The sequence below is a fragment of the Oryx dammah genome, unplaced genomic scaffold, assembly GCF_014754425.2.
Source record: "Oryx dammah isolate SB20612 unplaced genomic scaffold, SCBI_Odam_1.1 HiC_scaffold_26, whole genome shotgun sequence".
Classification (NCBI taxonomy): domain Eukaryota; kingdom Metazoa; phylum Chordata; class Mammalia; order Artiodactyla; family Bovidae; genus Oryx; species Oryx dammah.
Window position 1 is genome coordinate 92476814 of NW_024070210.1, and position 17145 is coordinate 92493958.

Here is a 17145-nt window from a genome sequence, read left to right on the forward strand (position 1 = left end):
TGGGTATGTGGAATGTGAGTTGTTTTCAGTTTTAGGAGCAGCATGCGCCAGTGGTTTATAAGAGCTGATTGTTACATGTCCAGAAACTTGGCAAGTCACTTGTTAAACCATTAGTGACCCGAAGTCCTTCACGGTTGTGACTATTTACATCATGGAATTAGCAAACATACAAATTAGGACTCCTCCTCCCTCCCTCGAGGTTGTTTCCAGCACACAATCAGCATGGCCCCTCAAAAGCTGATCTTTCAACCTGGAGCCTGGAAGCCAAAACAGCGGTGGAGGAGAGCCAAAGCTGCCTGCAGCAGATGTAATTTGATTGAGAAATGAATCTTTCTTTTTGTAAATCACTGAGTTGTAGGGGTTGTTTGTTACCTCAGCATAAGCCACCAAAAACTGACCGATACACAGCATGCTAACATGACTAGGTTTTCGTGAACACCCACGAGCCCTACCTTTATCTGTTCAGACTTTAGTTCAGGGCATTTCTTCTGACAACTTGTGCCATCACACACCTTGAACCTGAAAGGATGAAAATTACACTCAGAGACTCAAGCCCAGGAACCCAGGTCTTGGAAGATTGATATAAAGATATAAAAGTGTAATTATACTTGTAAAAAAAAAATCACTAAACTACTGCATCCTTTTTAAACCTGGGCAAACACAAGCCTGTCGCTGGTGGACTGGGACGGTTTGGGAGTGGTTTCCCAGCCCTTTCAACCACAGGTCCTCGCCCACGCCCCCTTCCCAGCCCAGGCTCCTGAACGGAGCGCTGTGTCTTTAAGGGGGACGCGCGGAGCTTTCCGCCCAGGACAACATGTCTGCGAGGAGCCCCGAGGGGCTCTGCCATCCCGGACTCCCAGCCCACCGCCCGCTTCAGAGGTGATGGGGTGAGTGTGGGCGCGCGCCCACGGGGAGACTGGGGACTCCCGGGGCGGGGGAGCGGCGGGGTCCGCGGGAGGCTCCCGGGCCGGGCCGGATGGAGGAGTGAGCTGGGGACCAGCCCCGGGCCCCGGGGGACCGCAGAGGAGCCGCGACCCGCCGACGCTCAGACACCGGGTGCGCCAGGTGCCGGCCTGCCCTCGGCGGTGGTCGGGGCGTCCTTTACGTAAAAGATGCGTTTGGACCCGGGAGTCTGCATAAAGGCCTCGTGCAGTTTCTTTGTGCACCTCATTTTGCTCCTTTTTTACCATCTCTCGTCAAAAAAAGTCATTTAGAATATCGAAAATATTGTGCTCTCCCCTTATTAAAGTTGCCTTATTGTAGTCAGGACAAGTGGTTGGGGCCCTTTCTCTAATTGAGACTTTCTCTAATTCCCACTTTGGCGAGAAACTGAATGCAAGCTAGATACTCAAACAAAGACCCCTATCCCTACCGTGTGCTCAAACAAAGGGATTTTCTGATCCTTTCGGAACGGACAGGAGCAGTTTGCTCTAATCACTTACGCTAACCTAATGCTGGAAGTTGACCCAGCAAAGTTATTTTTCCCTCCTTCAGAAGAAAAATAAGTACCTGCCGCCATGAGAACTTCTAATTAGCCAAGACTACAAAGATAATGGTTTTTAAGAGAAACTGTTATAGAAATTAGCTTGATAAATTGACATAATTAGGGTAATCCTGTGGTGCACTTTTCATTAATGTAATTATTTATATACTTTTTTTGGACTAAAAATAGCTTGAGGCAACTGATAATGAAAAAGTATACAATAAAGTATGCAAAAGTAAAGAGCCAAAACCAGGTAATTAAAATCTTTTTGTGTTACAAAGATCTTGAAAGTAGGACAGCTTTACATCCCTCTAATTCATTTAAATTATGCATTTTACAAGATTAAAATGGATCAGCACCCTTCTTTCTAGAAACAAATGTATTAAATAAAGTAATGTAGGCCTGAAATAAAGGTCCACATTAGGGAAGATTTTTCATTTAAAAAACACATTAATAATGTTGCTCAGCCTTTTAGCTAGTGGTAGAGGTATCTCAGATTTTGGTTTATGACATTTAGAGACTATCTCTATATACCAGTTAATTAATTAGTTGTGGGTCCAGTAGTTTTTACACTCATGTGTAACATTTTTCTAAACTTTTTCACTAAATTCCCTAACCGAGGTATCCATCCTTTACAATTTGGAAGCATTTTTAATTCATTTAAGCCTTCAGCCTGCTGACTACAGACTAATTTTTCTAATTGTCTGGATATGTTTATAAATAGATTAATACATGGTAGTAAATTAATATTTCAACAGAGATGGACAGCTAACAGATGAATTGTGGTTTCCTTGATACGTCAGTTGTCACAGGTAATTATTTGTATTAATTATTATGTTCTGCTTTGATTAAAGTTACTGTTGGATAAAAATGTTTTTAGTGTTTTCATACAAGTCTTTGTGGCTTTCACATTAGAGTGAATTTCTCACCTAAGATCAGACAGGCTCAACCTACACATACTTGTTTATAACTCTGCTGGATTAATCCACCTAAAGTGATTAACCCTGGATGGACAAACAGAGCTTTAATTCATCTGTTATTTTCTTTTGAGAACATTGCCTGGTTCTTTGGTCTTTAGCTTGCCTGATATTTTGTATGTGTAAAGCTTAAGTATGAAATAATAAAATTAACTTTTGTGGGTGGCTTACGAGCTGATTCTCAATGTTATAGGCATTTATGGTGTGTTTACACCATTATTTACACAAATTATTCATCCAGGTTCCAATCTCTTCCCTTATTCTCTATATTGGTATTCTGGGAGATCATACTGAGAAATCTGGGTTTTAATCTCATAAGTTATTAAAAGAATACAACTTCTTCAGAGACCATCAAATGCAGAGGTAATTAACGCAAATGTCTTATCTTCCACCAGCTTAGACATCACCCCTTCCAATTAATAAATAATAGAATGAAAACTCGTCAAAGGAGAATTCAGAAGCATCATACCATCAACACTACTTTTTCCTTTTTCATGAAATAACTAAAGTCTGTCTACTCTTTTTTCCAGTTTTTTTTTTTTCTGCCTGAAATTGGATTCAAAATTTTCCACTGTTAATTTCATGCTAGCAGAGCTTTTATTTAGCTTGAAGAAATTTTATTTAAAATATGAGCTTGGAAGCCAGATTATACAACTAAAGAACTGCAGCTTTATTTTTTAGATTCAGCTCTATGGTGATGTGTTTTAGTAACCATTGTACCGTGAGCAAGGTAGGGAAAGGATGCTTAAGCAGGGGTGTCTGCATGAACATTTGTGTTAGGGTCCCGAACCCACCCCTCCCCAGTCCTCATGAGTGAACACTGCTCTGACCTTTATCATGGGCATTAGCATGTTGAAGCATCTCTCCTCACCAGATGGCAGGCTTCTGGAGGGCCGGGACTATGTGGTTCTCCTCTGGGCATCCTGGGTGGCAAGCACATGCCTGGCCCTGAGCAGGTACACAAGAAGAGTTTGAATGAAAGAGTGGATGGAGTGAATGGACCTAAGTCAGATAATCACATTCACTGGCATATTTCTGATAGTTTAAAAATTGTATAAGGGAAACAAACAGAACTTTAAAATTTTCATTTTCTTCTTTTTACCTAACCATATCAGTTAATAGATATTTGGTTCTGGGGGGTAATCAGTAAGGAAGAAATGCATATCACAGGACTCCAGCAAACTAGGCCTTCCTATATTATCTTCTGCTGCTGCTGCTGCTGAGTCACTTCAGTCGTGTCCGACTCTGCGTGACCCCATAGACAGCAGCCCACCAGGCTCCCCTGTCCCTGGGATTCTCCAGGCAAGAGTACTGGAGTGGGTCACCATTGCCTTCTCCATATTATCTTCTACCTTGCTATATTATCTTCTACTTTTCTATATTATCTTCTACCTTCCTATTTTGCAGGAAGATCAACTGAGGAACTGAAAATAAATTTGGTTGATGATGGGGAAGTGGATCTATGATTCTTTTTTATTTGCCTTTTGTATTAAAAAAAAAATCCTCAGAATTCTTCTTAAACTACCTCCTCTATTGTATACAAAATGTTAAAAAGAAAAACAGCACTGCCTTTTAGCCACTAAGAAATTCAGGTGAGCATGTGTGAGCGGTAAATACTGGGAGCTTCTTTTTGTTCATATTTTGAAATTATATAGTACTGGCGAGTCCAGTAGTGACATCACTTGCATTATCTGATTTTAGCTACCTGTTTATTAGGGGCAACTAATCTTACCATTTCCCCTGACAGATGGGGAGACGGAGGACTTGGGTGAGCTGGGGCTAAGAAGCATAAGATCAGGCTCATTTTCTTTAATGCAGTGTCCCCTGAGTGCCTGCCCTCTGCAGGGGAGACGAGTGATTCTCTGGATATAGAATCTCCTTTTGCCCAGGCAGGGGACAGAGAACTACCCGCTCGAAGCTAGCTCCAGGGCCCCCTCCAGGGCCAGATGGCAGCACACTATACCCCATGGGACTGTCCCCTCCAGCCTGCAGAGTTAAGGCTACCTAGGCCTGCCTGACTCACACACTTGAGGATTGTTTTACACAATTATTATTTATACATAAATATAAATATAGACTCTGCCATATACATAACTCTGCCTAAATGTAGACACATGACCAGCTGCACGCTTCCTTAGTGCCCTTGTCTTTACTTCTTCCCTTTCTCCTTTTACATCAGCTGCTACCCCCTCAACCCGTAGTGTGTCTCCTTATTTTTCTTCATATATATAAAAAATCCATATACCCTATACAGATCTACTTATTATTTAATACAAGACCAGGGATGGCGGAGCCTAGGGCTGCCGTCTGTGGGGTCGCACAGAGTCGGACATGACTGAAGCGACTTAGCAGCAGCAGCAGCAGCATATTGTACACATTTTTCTGCATCTTGCTTTTCTCCCAAAACATTATTCCAGAAATCTCTCCGGCAGAGCTCCAATCCAGTCTTTTTAATGGTGGCATAATATTCCCCAGGGTGACTACACATTGTTTACCCAGCCATTCCCCTGCCAAGAGGCATTCCTTTGATTCCAGTCTTCAGCCATTCTAAACAACCCTATGACAAACATCCTAATACATGTTACTTTACATATTGCTCCTTTTTAGTTATACAGAACAGATGCCCAGGAGTTGGATCCCTGATTCTGTCTATTTTTAATTAATAGAAATTGCAGATTGCTTTTCCTAAAAGCCTTCCCATCTCCACTAGGGATGCACAAGTACACTCTCTTCTCAGCCTCCCTTCCAGCTTCGGCTGACAGACCTCTTCATTTGTGTTCGTGTGAGGGATTTAACAACAGACTTAATATAAGTGATGTTGTGCATCTTTTCACAAATTTCCTGGCCATCTGATTTTGCTCTTGACTCACTCAGCTACACACATCTCTGGCCCATTTTTCAACTGGCTTGTTTGTCTGTTTCTTCCCAGTTCGTTAAGAGCTCTTTGTGTATTGTGGTTGTGGCTGAAGATACTAAGACTTCTCTTCCAAGCCCAGGTGATAGGAACTTCTCTCACTCTGCACTGTAGGGATGGTTGAAATGAGCTCAGGGCTTGCATGGCAGAGCTAGGAAGGCTCTCCTAGGAATGGTTGGTGGCCACAGTTACTGCTGGTCACTCTTTAGAGACTGAGTGTTAAAAGAAGCCCCTTTTGAGAGGGAACGTAGCTGTTGTCGGAGGACTGAGAAGGTGAGGCAGTTCTGAACCATGCTGCCTTCCACTGGTTAAGACCTCCGAGAGCGAAGGCCTGCAGTAGCAGAGGAAGTCCCTCTGCCGCCCTCAGAGGGGCAGCACTGTGCTGGCCGACACTTGTGGTTTTGCTTGTCCCTGGCTCAGATGAGCACTCCACTAAATCCAAAGGATTAAATAATCAAAATCAGTGCTTCTGATCTCTGTTTCCACTTTACATCTTAGAACATATGGCACTCCTGTATGTGGCACTCCTCTGGGCACCCCAGATTTTGAAGAAACCTGTAGACATCTTGTAGGCAGATACAGCAGGACAGTAACTGGTCACCTCCAGCACTTGTAGGGGCACACCAGTAATAATAGCTCTCAGACTTAGGCACAGGTAGGAAAATCTGAAGCTTATATACCATTTTCAACCCCTATCTCAAGAAAGCATGCAATCTCAAGATTGCAAAGCAATAGTCTTGATACTATACAAAAACTTTAAATCTCTTGGTCTATAAATATAGGGACTTATGGTGAAAGTCACTCAGTCGTGTCCGACTCTTTGCAACCCCACGGACTGTGTAGTCCATGGAATTCTCCAGGCCAGAATACTGGAGTGGGTAGCCTTTCCCTTCTCCAGGGGATCTTCCCAACCCAGGGATCAAACCCAGGTCTCCTGCATTGCAGGCAGATTCTTTACCAGCTGAGCCATCAGGAACTCATAGTACTACTATTTTCTATTATCTCCACTTTGTGTATTTCTAGTAGTCAAAAAGGTGGTGTACTCTGGAAAGATAAGATTCTAATTTAGAAGAAATGGAATTCTAAAAAAAGAAATGTAGAAAAAAATTTAGGTAAAGTTAGATTACCAAAAAAAAAAAAAGTCTAAAACTAAAATCTGGCTCTGTTTACTAAACATAAAAAAAGTTACTCTTGAAGGGGGTCTGTAACTCCCCTCTCATCCCACTGCTCCAGCTTTGGGGGTTTAGTGGTTTAGTAAATCTCTTGAGGGAAATTTCGCCTTTAATTTCTTAAGACTTTTTAACCTAATTGTCATATTCAAACCAATGCCTTTTATATCAGAAGATATGTAAATAGATATTTCTCTTGTTAAAAGAGGCCTGGTACTTATCTTTCTTGATGATTCTGGTAAATTTTTTTTTTTTTTTAAGTCAAGAGATAATGTAAAATATCCTACCTAATCTTGGAGGAATTACTTGGTGGGGGAAAAAACAAATGAGACTTAGAAAACTATAATGCATCTGTAACAAGCAACTGAATTAAAAGCTTCACTATATACTCTTATTAAAGCAACCTGTGGCGCTGCAGAGTTGATTGCTGGGCGGCGCAGGCCCGGGTATGGTCAAGTGATTGCCATGGTGCTGGTCTCTGCAGTGCACGGCGCTCTGTATGCTGGCTGTGCACACCAGGGACTGCTGAGCACCCAGCCGACCTCCATACCCCCAGTCCATGTGGGCCCCAGCTCCCTCCAGGGCTTTCATTTGTTAATTTTTGCTGTGAGGAAATTCAAGGATGAATGAGCTGGGACAACTGAGGCAGGAAGCCGAGCAGCTGTGGAATCAGATCCAGAGATCAAGCCCTGAGCCTTTGGAGTGGGAGCACTGACTCCAAGACCCTAGACTACCAGAGAACTAACCCTGCTGCTGCTGCTAAGTCGCTTCAGTCGTGTCTGACTCTGTGGGACCCCATAGACGGCAGCCCACCAGGCTCCCCCGTCCCTGGGATTCTCCAGTCAAGAACACTGGAGTGGGTTGCCATTTCCTTCTCCAATGCATGAAAGTGAAAGTGAAAGTGAAGTTGCTCAGTCATGTCTGACCCTCAGCAACCACATGGACTGGAGCCTTCTAGGCTCCTCCATCCATGGTATTTTCCAGGCAAGAGGACTGGAATGGGGTGCCATTGCCTTCTCCGGGGAACTAACCCTAGGGGGTATCAAATAGTGAGAACTCACATAAAGGAAGCCACTTGAATACAAGACCCAGTATCACCCAATCACCAGTAGCACCCTGTGCAGGACAACAAACATCTAAACAACAAACAAAACAAAAATACAAACCAGATCACCAGCAGACAGGATTACTACCTCACTCAGCCTTGCCCATCAAACAAACAAAAACTCAGCACAGATCTCACCCTATAGGAAGCTTACACAACCACTGGATCAACCTTAGGAGGGCAGAAACTGAAAGGAAGAAAGAATTCAACTTGAAACCTAGGAACAGGAGACCTCAAACGTAATAAGTTTAAAAAAAAAAATGAAAAGGCAGAGAAATACTACACAAATGAAGGAACAAACTAGAAACACAGAAGTCCAAATAAATGAGGAGGAAATAGGCAAACTACCCGAAAAAGAATACAGAATAATGATAGTAAAGATGATGAAAAACCTTGAAAACAAAATGGAGAAAATGCAAGAATTAATTAACAAAGACCTAGAAGAATTAGAAGAAGGCAATGGCACTCCATTCCAGTACTCTTGCCTGGAAAATCCCATGGACAGAGGAGCCTAGTAGGCGGCAGTCCATGAGGTCGCTAAGAGTCAGACACGACTGAGCGATTTCACTTTGACTTTTCACTTTTATGCATTGGAGAAGGAAATGGCAACTCCAGTATTCTTCCCTGGAGAATCCCAGGGATGGAGGAGCCTGGTGGGCTGCCGTCTATGGGGTCTCACAGAGTTGGACACGACTGAAGTGACTTAGCAGCAGCAGCAGAAGAAGAATTAAAGAATAAACATGCAGAGACAAACAACACAATTAATGAAATTAAAAATACTCTAGAAGGAATCAACAGCAGAATATCTGAAGCAGAAGAACAAATCAGTGAACGGGAACATAAAATGGTGGAAATAACTTCTGAAGAACAGAATAAAGTAAAAAGAATGAAATACAATCAATCAAATCCAAGAGGCACAAAGAGTCCCATATAGGATAAACCCAAGGAGAAACATGCCAAGACACATACTAATGAAACTAATAAAGACTAAACACAAAGAAAGAATATTAAAAGCATCAAGGGAGAAGTAACAAGTAACATACAAGGGAAACCCCATATGCTTAACAGTTGATTTTTCAGCAGAAATTCTAAAGGCCAAAAGAGAATGGAAGGATATATTTATTTATTTATTTTTGGAAGGATATATTTAAAGTACTGAAAGGGGAAAATCTATAACTAAGATTACTGTACCTGGCAAAGATCTCATTCAAAATTGATTGAGAAATAAAAAGCTTTCCAGACAAGCAAAAGTTAAGAGAATTCAGTACCAACAAACCAGTTTTACAACAAATGTTAAATGGACTTATATAGTCAAGAAATACAAGAGAAGAAAAAAGATCTACAAAATCAGTTCAGTTCAGTTCAGTGACTGAGTCATGTCTGACTTTGCGACGCTATGAACTGCAGAATGCCAGGCCTCCCTGTCCATCACCAATTCCCGGAGTCCACCCAAACCCATATCCATTGAGTTGGTGATGCCATCCAACCATCTTATCCTCTGTCGTCCCCTTCTCCTCCTGCCCTCAATCTTTCCCAGCATCAGAGTCTTTTCAAACAAGTCAGCTCTTCACATCAGGCAGCCCAAGTATTGGAGTTTCAGCTTCAACATCAGTCCTTCCAAAGAAATCCTAGGGCTGATCTCCTTCCGAATGGACTGGTTGGATCTCCTTGCAGTCCAAGGGACTCTCAAGAGTCTTCTCCAACACCACAGTTCAAAAGCATCAATTCTTCGGCACTCAGCCTTCTTCACAGTCCAACTCTCACATCCATACATGACTACTGGAAAAACCATATACTTGACCAGATGGACCTTTGTTAGCAAAGTAATGTCTCTGCTTTTTAATATGCTGTCTAGGTTGGTCATAACTTTCCTTCCAAAGAGTAAGCGTCTTTTAATTTCATGGCTGCAGTCACCATCTGCAGTGATTTTTCAGCCCAGAAAAATAAAGTCAGCCACTGTTTCCCTGTCTATTTTCCATGAAGTGATGGGACTGGATGCCATGATCTTAAGGTTTCTGAATGTTGAGCTTTAAGCCAACTTTTTCACTCTCCTCTTTTACTTTCATCAAGAGGCCCTTAAGTTTGTCTTCACTTTCTGCCATAAGGGTGGTGTCATCTGCATATCTGAGGTGATTAATATTTCTCCCGGCAATCTTGATTCCAGTTTGTGCTTCTTCCAGCCCAGCATTTCTCATGATGTACTCTGCATATAAGTTAAATAAGCAGGGTAACAATATACAGCCTTGATGTACTCCTTTTCCTATTTGGAACCAGTTTGTTGTTCCATGTCCAGTTCTAACTGTTGCTTCCTGACCTGCATACAGGTTTCTCAAGAGGCAGGTCAGGTGGTCTGATATTCCCATCTCTTTGAGAATTTTCCACAGTTTATTGTGATCCATACAGTCAAAGGCTTTGGCATAGTCAATAAAGCAGAAATAGTTTTTCTGGAACTCTCTTGCTTTCTTGATGATCCAGTGGATGTTGGCAATTTGATCTCTGGTTCCTCTGCCTTTTCTAAAACCAGGTTGAACATCTGGAAGTTCATGGTTTACGTATTGCTGAAGCCTGGCTTAGAGAATTTTAAGCATTACTTTACTAGCGTGTGGTGAAGTCGCTCAGTTGTGCCTGTCTCTTTGCGACCCCACGGACTGTAGCCTACCAGGCTCTTCCATCCATGGGATTTTCCAGGCAAGAGTACTGGAGTGGGTTGCCACTTCCTCCTCCATACTAGTGTGTGAGATGAGTGCAATTGTGCGGTAGTTCTTTGAGCATTCTTTGGCATTGCCCTTCTTTGGAACTGGAATGAAAACTGACCTTTTCCAGTCCTGTGGCCACTGCTGAATTTTCCAAATTTGCTGGCATATTGAGTGCAGCACTTTCACAGCATCATCTTTCAGGATTTGGAATAGCTCAACTGGGATTCCATCACCTCCACTAGCTTTGTTCGTAGTGATGCTTCCTAAGGCCCACTTGACTTCACATTCCAGGAGGTCTGGTTCTAGGTGAGTGATCACACCATGATTATCTGGGTTGTGAAGCTCTTTTTTGTACAGTTCTTCTGTGTATTCTTGCTACCTCTTCTTAATATCTTCTGCTTCTGTTAGGTCCCTACCATTTCTGTCCTTTACTGAGCCCATCTTTGCAGGAAATGTTCCCTTGGTATCTCTAATTTTCTTGAAGAGATCTCTAGTCTTTCCCATTCTATTGTTTTCCTCTATTTCTTTGCATTGATCGCTGAGGAAGGCTTTCTTATCTTTCCTTGCTATTCTTTGGAACTCTGCATTCAAATGAGTATATCTTTCCTTTTCTCCTTTGCTTTTTGCTTCTCTTCTTTTCACAGCGATTTGTAAGGCCTCCTCAGATAGCCATTTTGCTTTTTTGCATTTCTTTTTCTTGGGGATGGTCTTGATTCCTGACTCCTGTACAGTGTCATGAACCTCCATCCATAGTTCATCAGGCACTCTGTCTATCAGATCTAGTCCCTTAAATCTATTTCTGACTTCCACTGTATAGTCATAAGGGATTTGATTTTGGTTTTAGAAGCCATCCTTCTAAAACTCTTTCAAAAAATTGCAGAGCAAGGAACACTTCCGAACTCATTCTATGAGGCCACCATCACCCTGATACCAAAACCAGACAAAGACAACACCAGAAAAGGAAACTACAGGCCAATATCACTGATGAACATAGACGCAAAAATTCTCAACAAAATTTTAGCAAACAGAATTCAGCAACACATCAAAAACTCATACACCATGATCAAGTTGGGTTTATTCCAGGATGCAAGGATTCTTCAATATATGCAAATCAATCAATGGGATATACCATATTAACAAATTGAAAGATAAAAACCATATGATAATCTCAATAGATGCAGAAAAAGCCTTTGATAAAATTCAGCACCTATTTATGATTAAAATTCTTCAAAAAATGGGCATAGAAGGAACCTACCTCAATACAGTAAAGGCCATGTATGATAAGCCTACAGCAAACATTATTCTCAATGGTGAAAAATTGAAAGCATTCCCCCTAAGATCAGGAACAAGATAAGGGTGTCCACTTTCACCACTATTATTCAACATAGTTCTGGAAGTCCTAGCTATAGTAAGCAGAGAAGAAAAAGAAAGAAAAGGAATCCAGATCAGAAAAGAAGAAGTAAAGCTCTCACTATTTGCAGATGACATGATACTGTACCTAGAAAACCCTAAAGATAGTATCAGAAAATTAGTAGAGCTAATCAGTGAATTTAGCAAAGTTGCAGGATACAAAATCAATACACAGAAATCACTTGCATTTCTATATACTAAAAATGAAAAATCAGAAAGAGAAATTAAGGAATCAATCCCATTCACCACTGCAACAAAAAGAATTAAATATCTAGGAGTAAACTTACCTAAAGAGACAAAAGAACTGTACACAGAAAATTATAAGACACTAATGAAAGAAATCAAAGATGACATACACAGATGGAGATATATTCCATGTTCCTGGGTAGGAAGAATCAATATTGTGAAAATGACTATACTACCAAGTGCAATCTACAGATTCAACGTGATCCCTATCAAATTACCAGTGGCATTTTTCACAGAAATAGAACAAAAAATTTCACAATTCATATGGAAACACAAAAGACCCTGAATAGCCAAAGCAGTCTTGAGAAAGAAGAATGGAGTTGGAAGAATCAACCTTCCTGGCTTCAGATTAAACTACAAAGCTACAGTCATCCAGACAGTAGGGTACTGGCACAAAAACAGAAATATAGACCAATGGAACAAGATAGAAAGCCCAGAAATAAACCCATGCACCTATGGGTACCTTATTTTTGACAAAAGAGGCAAGAATATACAATGGGGCAAAGACAGCCTCTTCAATAAATAGTGCTGGGAAAACTGGACAGCTACATGTAAAAGAATGAAATTAGAACACTTCCTAACACCATACACAAAGATCAACTCAAAATGGATTAAAGGCCTAAATGTAAGGCCAAAAACTATAAAACTCTTAGAGGAAAACAGGCAGAACATTTGATGACATAAATCAAAGCAAGATCCTCTATGATCCACCTCCTAGAGTAAAGGAAATAAAAGTAAACAAGTGGGACCTGATTAAACTTAAAAGCTTTTGCACAGCAAAGGAAACTATAAGCAAGGTGGAAAGACAACCCTCAGAATGGGAGAAAATAATAGCAAGCGAAACAACTGACAAAGGATTAATTTCCAAAATATACAAGCAGCTCATACAACTCAATGCCAGGAAAACAAACAACCCAATGAAAAAGTGGAAAAAAGACCTAAACAAACATTTCTCCAAAGAAGACATAGAGATGGCTAACAAACACATGAAAAGATGCTCAACATCGCTCATTATTAGAGAAATGCAAGTCAAAACCATAATGAGATATCACCTCACACCAGTCAGAGTGACCATCATCAAAAAATCTACAAACAATAAATGCTGGTGAGGGTGTGGAGAAAAGGGAACACTCTTGCACTGTTGATGGGGAGGTAAATTGATACAGCCACTATGGAAGATGGTATGGAGATTCCTTAAAAAATTAGGAATAAAACCACCATATGACCCAGCAATCTGACTCCTAGGCATATACCCTGAGGAAACCAAAATTGAAAAAGACACATGTATCCCGTTGTTCATTGCAGCACTATTTACAATAGCTAGAACATGGAAGCAAACTAGATGTCTATCTACATATGAATGGATAAAGAAGTTGTGGTACATATACACAATGGAATATTACTCAGCCACAAAAAGGAACACCTTTGAGTCAATTCTGATGAGGCTGATGAACCTAGAACCTATTATACAGAGTGAAGTGAGTCAAAAAGAGAAAGAGAAATATTGTATTCTAACGCATATACACAGAATCTAGAAAAATGGTATGAATAATTTATTTACAGGGTAGCAATGGAGAAACAGACCTAGAGAACAGACTTATGGACATGGGGAGAGGGGAGGAGAGGGTGTGATGTATGGAAAGAGTAACATGGAAACTTACATTACCATATGTAAAATAGATAACTAATAGGAATTTGCTGTATGGCTCAGGAAACTCAAACAGGGGCTCTGTATCAACCTGGGGGCGGGGGGGTGGGGGGAGGATAGGGAGGGAGATGGGAGGGAGGTTCAAAAGGGAGGGGAAATATGTATTCCTATCACTGATTGACGTAGAGGTTTGACCGGTGAGCCAGTGAAGTTGCTCAGTCTTGCCCGACTCTTTGCGATTCCCATGGACTGTAGCCTACCAGGCTCATCCATCCATGGAATTTTCCAGGCAAGAGTACTGGAGTGGGTTGCCATTTCCTTCTCCAGGGCATCTTCCCGACCCAGGGATCGAACCCAAGTCTCCCACATTGCAGGCAGATGCCTTACCATCTGAGCCAGCAGGGAAGCCCAGAAAACAAAAAATTCTGTAAAGCAATTATCCTTCAATAAAAAAATAAATTAAAAAAAAATTGACTTGTCTTTTCTGTTCTCATCTTTGTCTCCAGTCATCCCTAGTTGCCTTTAATAAAAGTTTCTGGAACTTCACCATCTCCACTGCTGCCGGTTTAAAAGGGAGCACTGGCCATCTCACTGCCCAGGATTCTCCCAACTTGGCCTGAATTTTCCCCATGAAATAAGTTCTCAGGAGAGCTCCAAGTTGTTCTCATTGTTTAAACTTCCAAAGCAGATTTGTTGAGAATTATGCATTTGACCCTTTGTGAAGTTATCTTTTTAAAGAAGAAATATCACCTTTTCTATCTCCCTCCTCATGTGATAGGTCATCACATTGGGAAATGCTTTCTTAATAGAGAAGACCTTGCAAGGAGAGGCACTGTGTTGTGTTCGGACCCCTTTAACTACAACTATTTGTTGGACAAAGCAAACAACTATTATTTTTTTTGGAACTGACCAACCTTTCTATCTTGCAAATATATAGAGAGGGCCATTTAGTTGGGATAAGCAGCACAGAGAACTAATTTTATTTGTTTCATGACCAGAGCAACTATGAGAGGGTTGGGAAAATGAACACCAGAGGGTCAAGGCACTAGCTAGTATTTCTAGTGTCTACTTTTAGGGCTGTTTAATTGAATGTCTTTTACTGGCTGCCTGTCCTCTGAATTTACTCCTAGCACAGCTGATGGTTCTTGACATCTCAGAAGTCACGCTACAGTGTTTCCACCTGAGAACCTGGGTCTGCTGAAAACACTGAGGCAATGACCAAGACTGCCCACCGCCTTATTTGAAGGTAAAAGTTGAGAAAACTGCCCTGTATATTGCTGTTTCCTAAATGAGATGTGCATTTGAATGACTCTTAGGACAATTTTCTCATAAGCACATGGTTTTTACAATCACAGAAAGATATTTTTATCTTGAAAAAAGTTTTCTCTGAAAGCTTTTTAAAAAGCTGCTCAGTCCTAGCACCTAAGGTCTAAGAAACAAAATTTTCATTCCTAAAACTCTTTTTCCCCACTCCTTCCTTCTGTAACACTGCAAGAAGAATTCAAAAAGGAACCTTTCTTTTATTCGGAAAAGGTCAGTTTCTTTTAAAAGAGCGTAAAAGAGAGTAGTTAAAACTAATATATATATAAAGCACTTTTTAAACTTACGGAAGCTTGGCTTCCTAATTTTAGTCTCAGTACTTGTTAGGTAAGGATCCAGTGAATTTCAAAGACTCCTAGTTATGGAAAGAAGTCCTAGGCATCTTCAACATTTTTTTTTCTGAGTAATTAATGTGCTGAAATAAACAAATGAACATACATACTGAAGACTTATTTCTCAAGGGCACTTGCTTCTTGGAAGAAAAGCTATGACCAACCTAGACAGCATATTAAAAAGCAGAGACATTACTTTGCCAAGAAAGGCCCGTCTAGTCAAAGCTATGGTTTTTACAGTAGTCATGTATGGATGTGAGACTTGGACTATAAAGAAAGCTGAGCGCCGAAGAATTGATGCTTTTGAACTGTGGTGTTGGAGAAGACTCTTGAGAGTCCCTTGGACTGCAAGGAGATCCAGCCAGTCCATCCTAAAGGAAACCAGTCCTGAATATTCATTGGAAGGACTGATGCTGAAGCTGAAACTCCAATACTTTGACCACCTGATGCAAAGAACTGACTCATTGGAAAAGACCCTGATGCTGGGAAAGACTGAAGGCAGAAGGAGAAGGGGACGACAGAGGATGAGATGGTTGGATGGCATCACCGACTTGATGGACATGAGTTTGAGTAGGCTCCGGCAGTTGGTGATGGACAGGGAAGCCTGGCGTGCTGCAGTCCATGGGGTCGCAAAGAATCGAACACAATTGAGCAACTGAACTGAACTGAGAAAGAAATGCAAGTGACTATTCAAACTACAGGATTTTATCAGTAGTGAGGACGAGGCATGGTTTCTTCACAGGTTAAATCCAGTCCTAGAAGCTGTGTGTTGGAGCGGTTGTCCGGTGGCACATGTAATTTTGCGGTCATTAACTTAACCCTGTCTCCCTCGGTGCAGGCTCTGCCTAAAGAATGAGGAGCGAAGAGCCGGCCGTGACCATGGAAGAGACCGGCGGGCCGGACGCGGCTGCGGGCCGCCTGGGGGCGCCCTACTCCGAGGCCTGGGGGTACTTCCACCTGGCTCCCGCCCGCCCTGGCCACGCGGCGGGTCCCTGGGCCACCTGCCGGCTGTGCGGGGAGCAAGTGGGCCGCGGCCCGGGCTGGCACGCGAGCACCCCGGCGCTGTGGAAGCACCTGAGAAGCGCGCACCGGCGGGAGCTGGCGGAGAGCGCCGCCCGCCGCTCGCCACCCGCCGCCCCTGGCCCTGTCGCGGCCGCCGAGGGCGACTGGGCGCGCCTCCTCGAGCAGATGGGCGCGCTGGCCGTGCGGGGCAGCCTGCGCGAGCGGGAGCTGGCGCGGCGCGAGGCGGCCGTGGAGCAGGGCGAGCGCGCCCTGGAGCGCAGGCGGCGGGCGCTGCAGGAGGAGGAGCGCGCGGCGGCCCAGGCGCGCCGGGAGCTGCAGGCCGAGAGGGAGGCGCTGCAGGCGCGGCAGCGGGAAGTGAGCCGGCGCGAGGGCGCCTTGGCCCCGGCCGCGGCCCCGGCCCCCCGGCTGCACGCTCCACTCAAAGACGAGCCCGAGGGGGAACCCAGGGACGGCTGCGTCATCACGAAGGTCCTCCTGTAGGTTTGGGCGCTCCCACCCCGCTACCCCCACTCCACCAGCGGTATTCCACGTGTGGCCCGCGGAGCGGCGTCTTCAGCCTCACCTAGGAGCGGGATCTCAGTCCCTTGACCCCTGTGCCGAGTTGAAATCGCCAAATGCAGGGTCTTGAGAAGCAGAACCAGAACATGCTCGTGATCCTCTCCGGCGGCCTCCTCTGCTGGTGGCGTTTCGTGGGACCCGCGCAGGCGGTGGTTTTCCTCTGACCGCCTTTGGGAAAGAATCCACCGGCCCCGTGAACCGACAGCACTTGGAGGCACGGCCATTCTGTGGCTGGTAACTTTGAAAGGACCGAAACTTCCTTAC

General features: G+C 43.1%; 1 protein-coding gene and 1 non-coding gene across 3 annotated transcripts; both read left to right on the forward strand.

The window, feature by feature from the left end:
- Nucleotides 1-2240: 2240 nt before the first annotated feature.
- On the forward strand, nt 2241-17054 carry ZBED3 (zinc finger BED-type containing 3). 2 transcript variants are annotated; one of them, XM_040225922.1, is made up of 3 exons: nt 2241-2295; nt 14779-14894; nt 16139-17054. In XM_040225922.1, the coding sequence occupies exon 3, from the start codon at nt 16153-16155 to the stop codon at nt 16801-16803; it is 651 nt and encodes a 216-aa protein (XP_040081856.1). In that variant the 5' UTR covers nt 2241-2295; nt 14779-14894; nt 16139-16152; the 3' UTR covers nt 16804-17054. The 2 variants fall into 2 exon arrangements, with proteins under 2 accessions (XP_040081856.1, XP_040081857.1); XM_040225923.1 differs by having other exon boundaries at nt 14784-14894.
- LOC120853798 lies at nt 5633-5770 on the forward strand. The gene has a single exon (XR_005718853.1). It is a non-coding gene; the product is annotated as a small nucleolar RNA SNORA47 (small nucleolar RNA).
- Nucleotides 17055-17145: the final 91 nt, after the last annotated feature.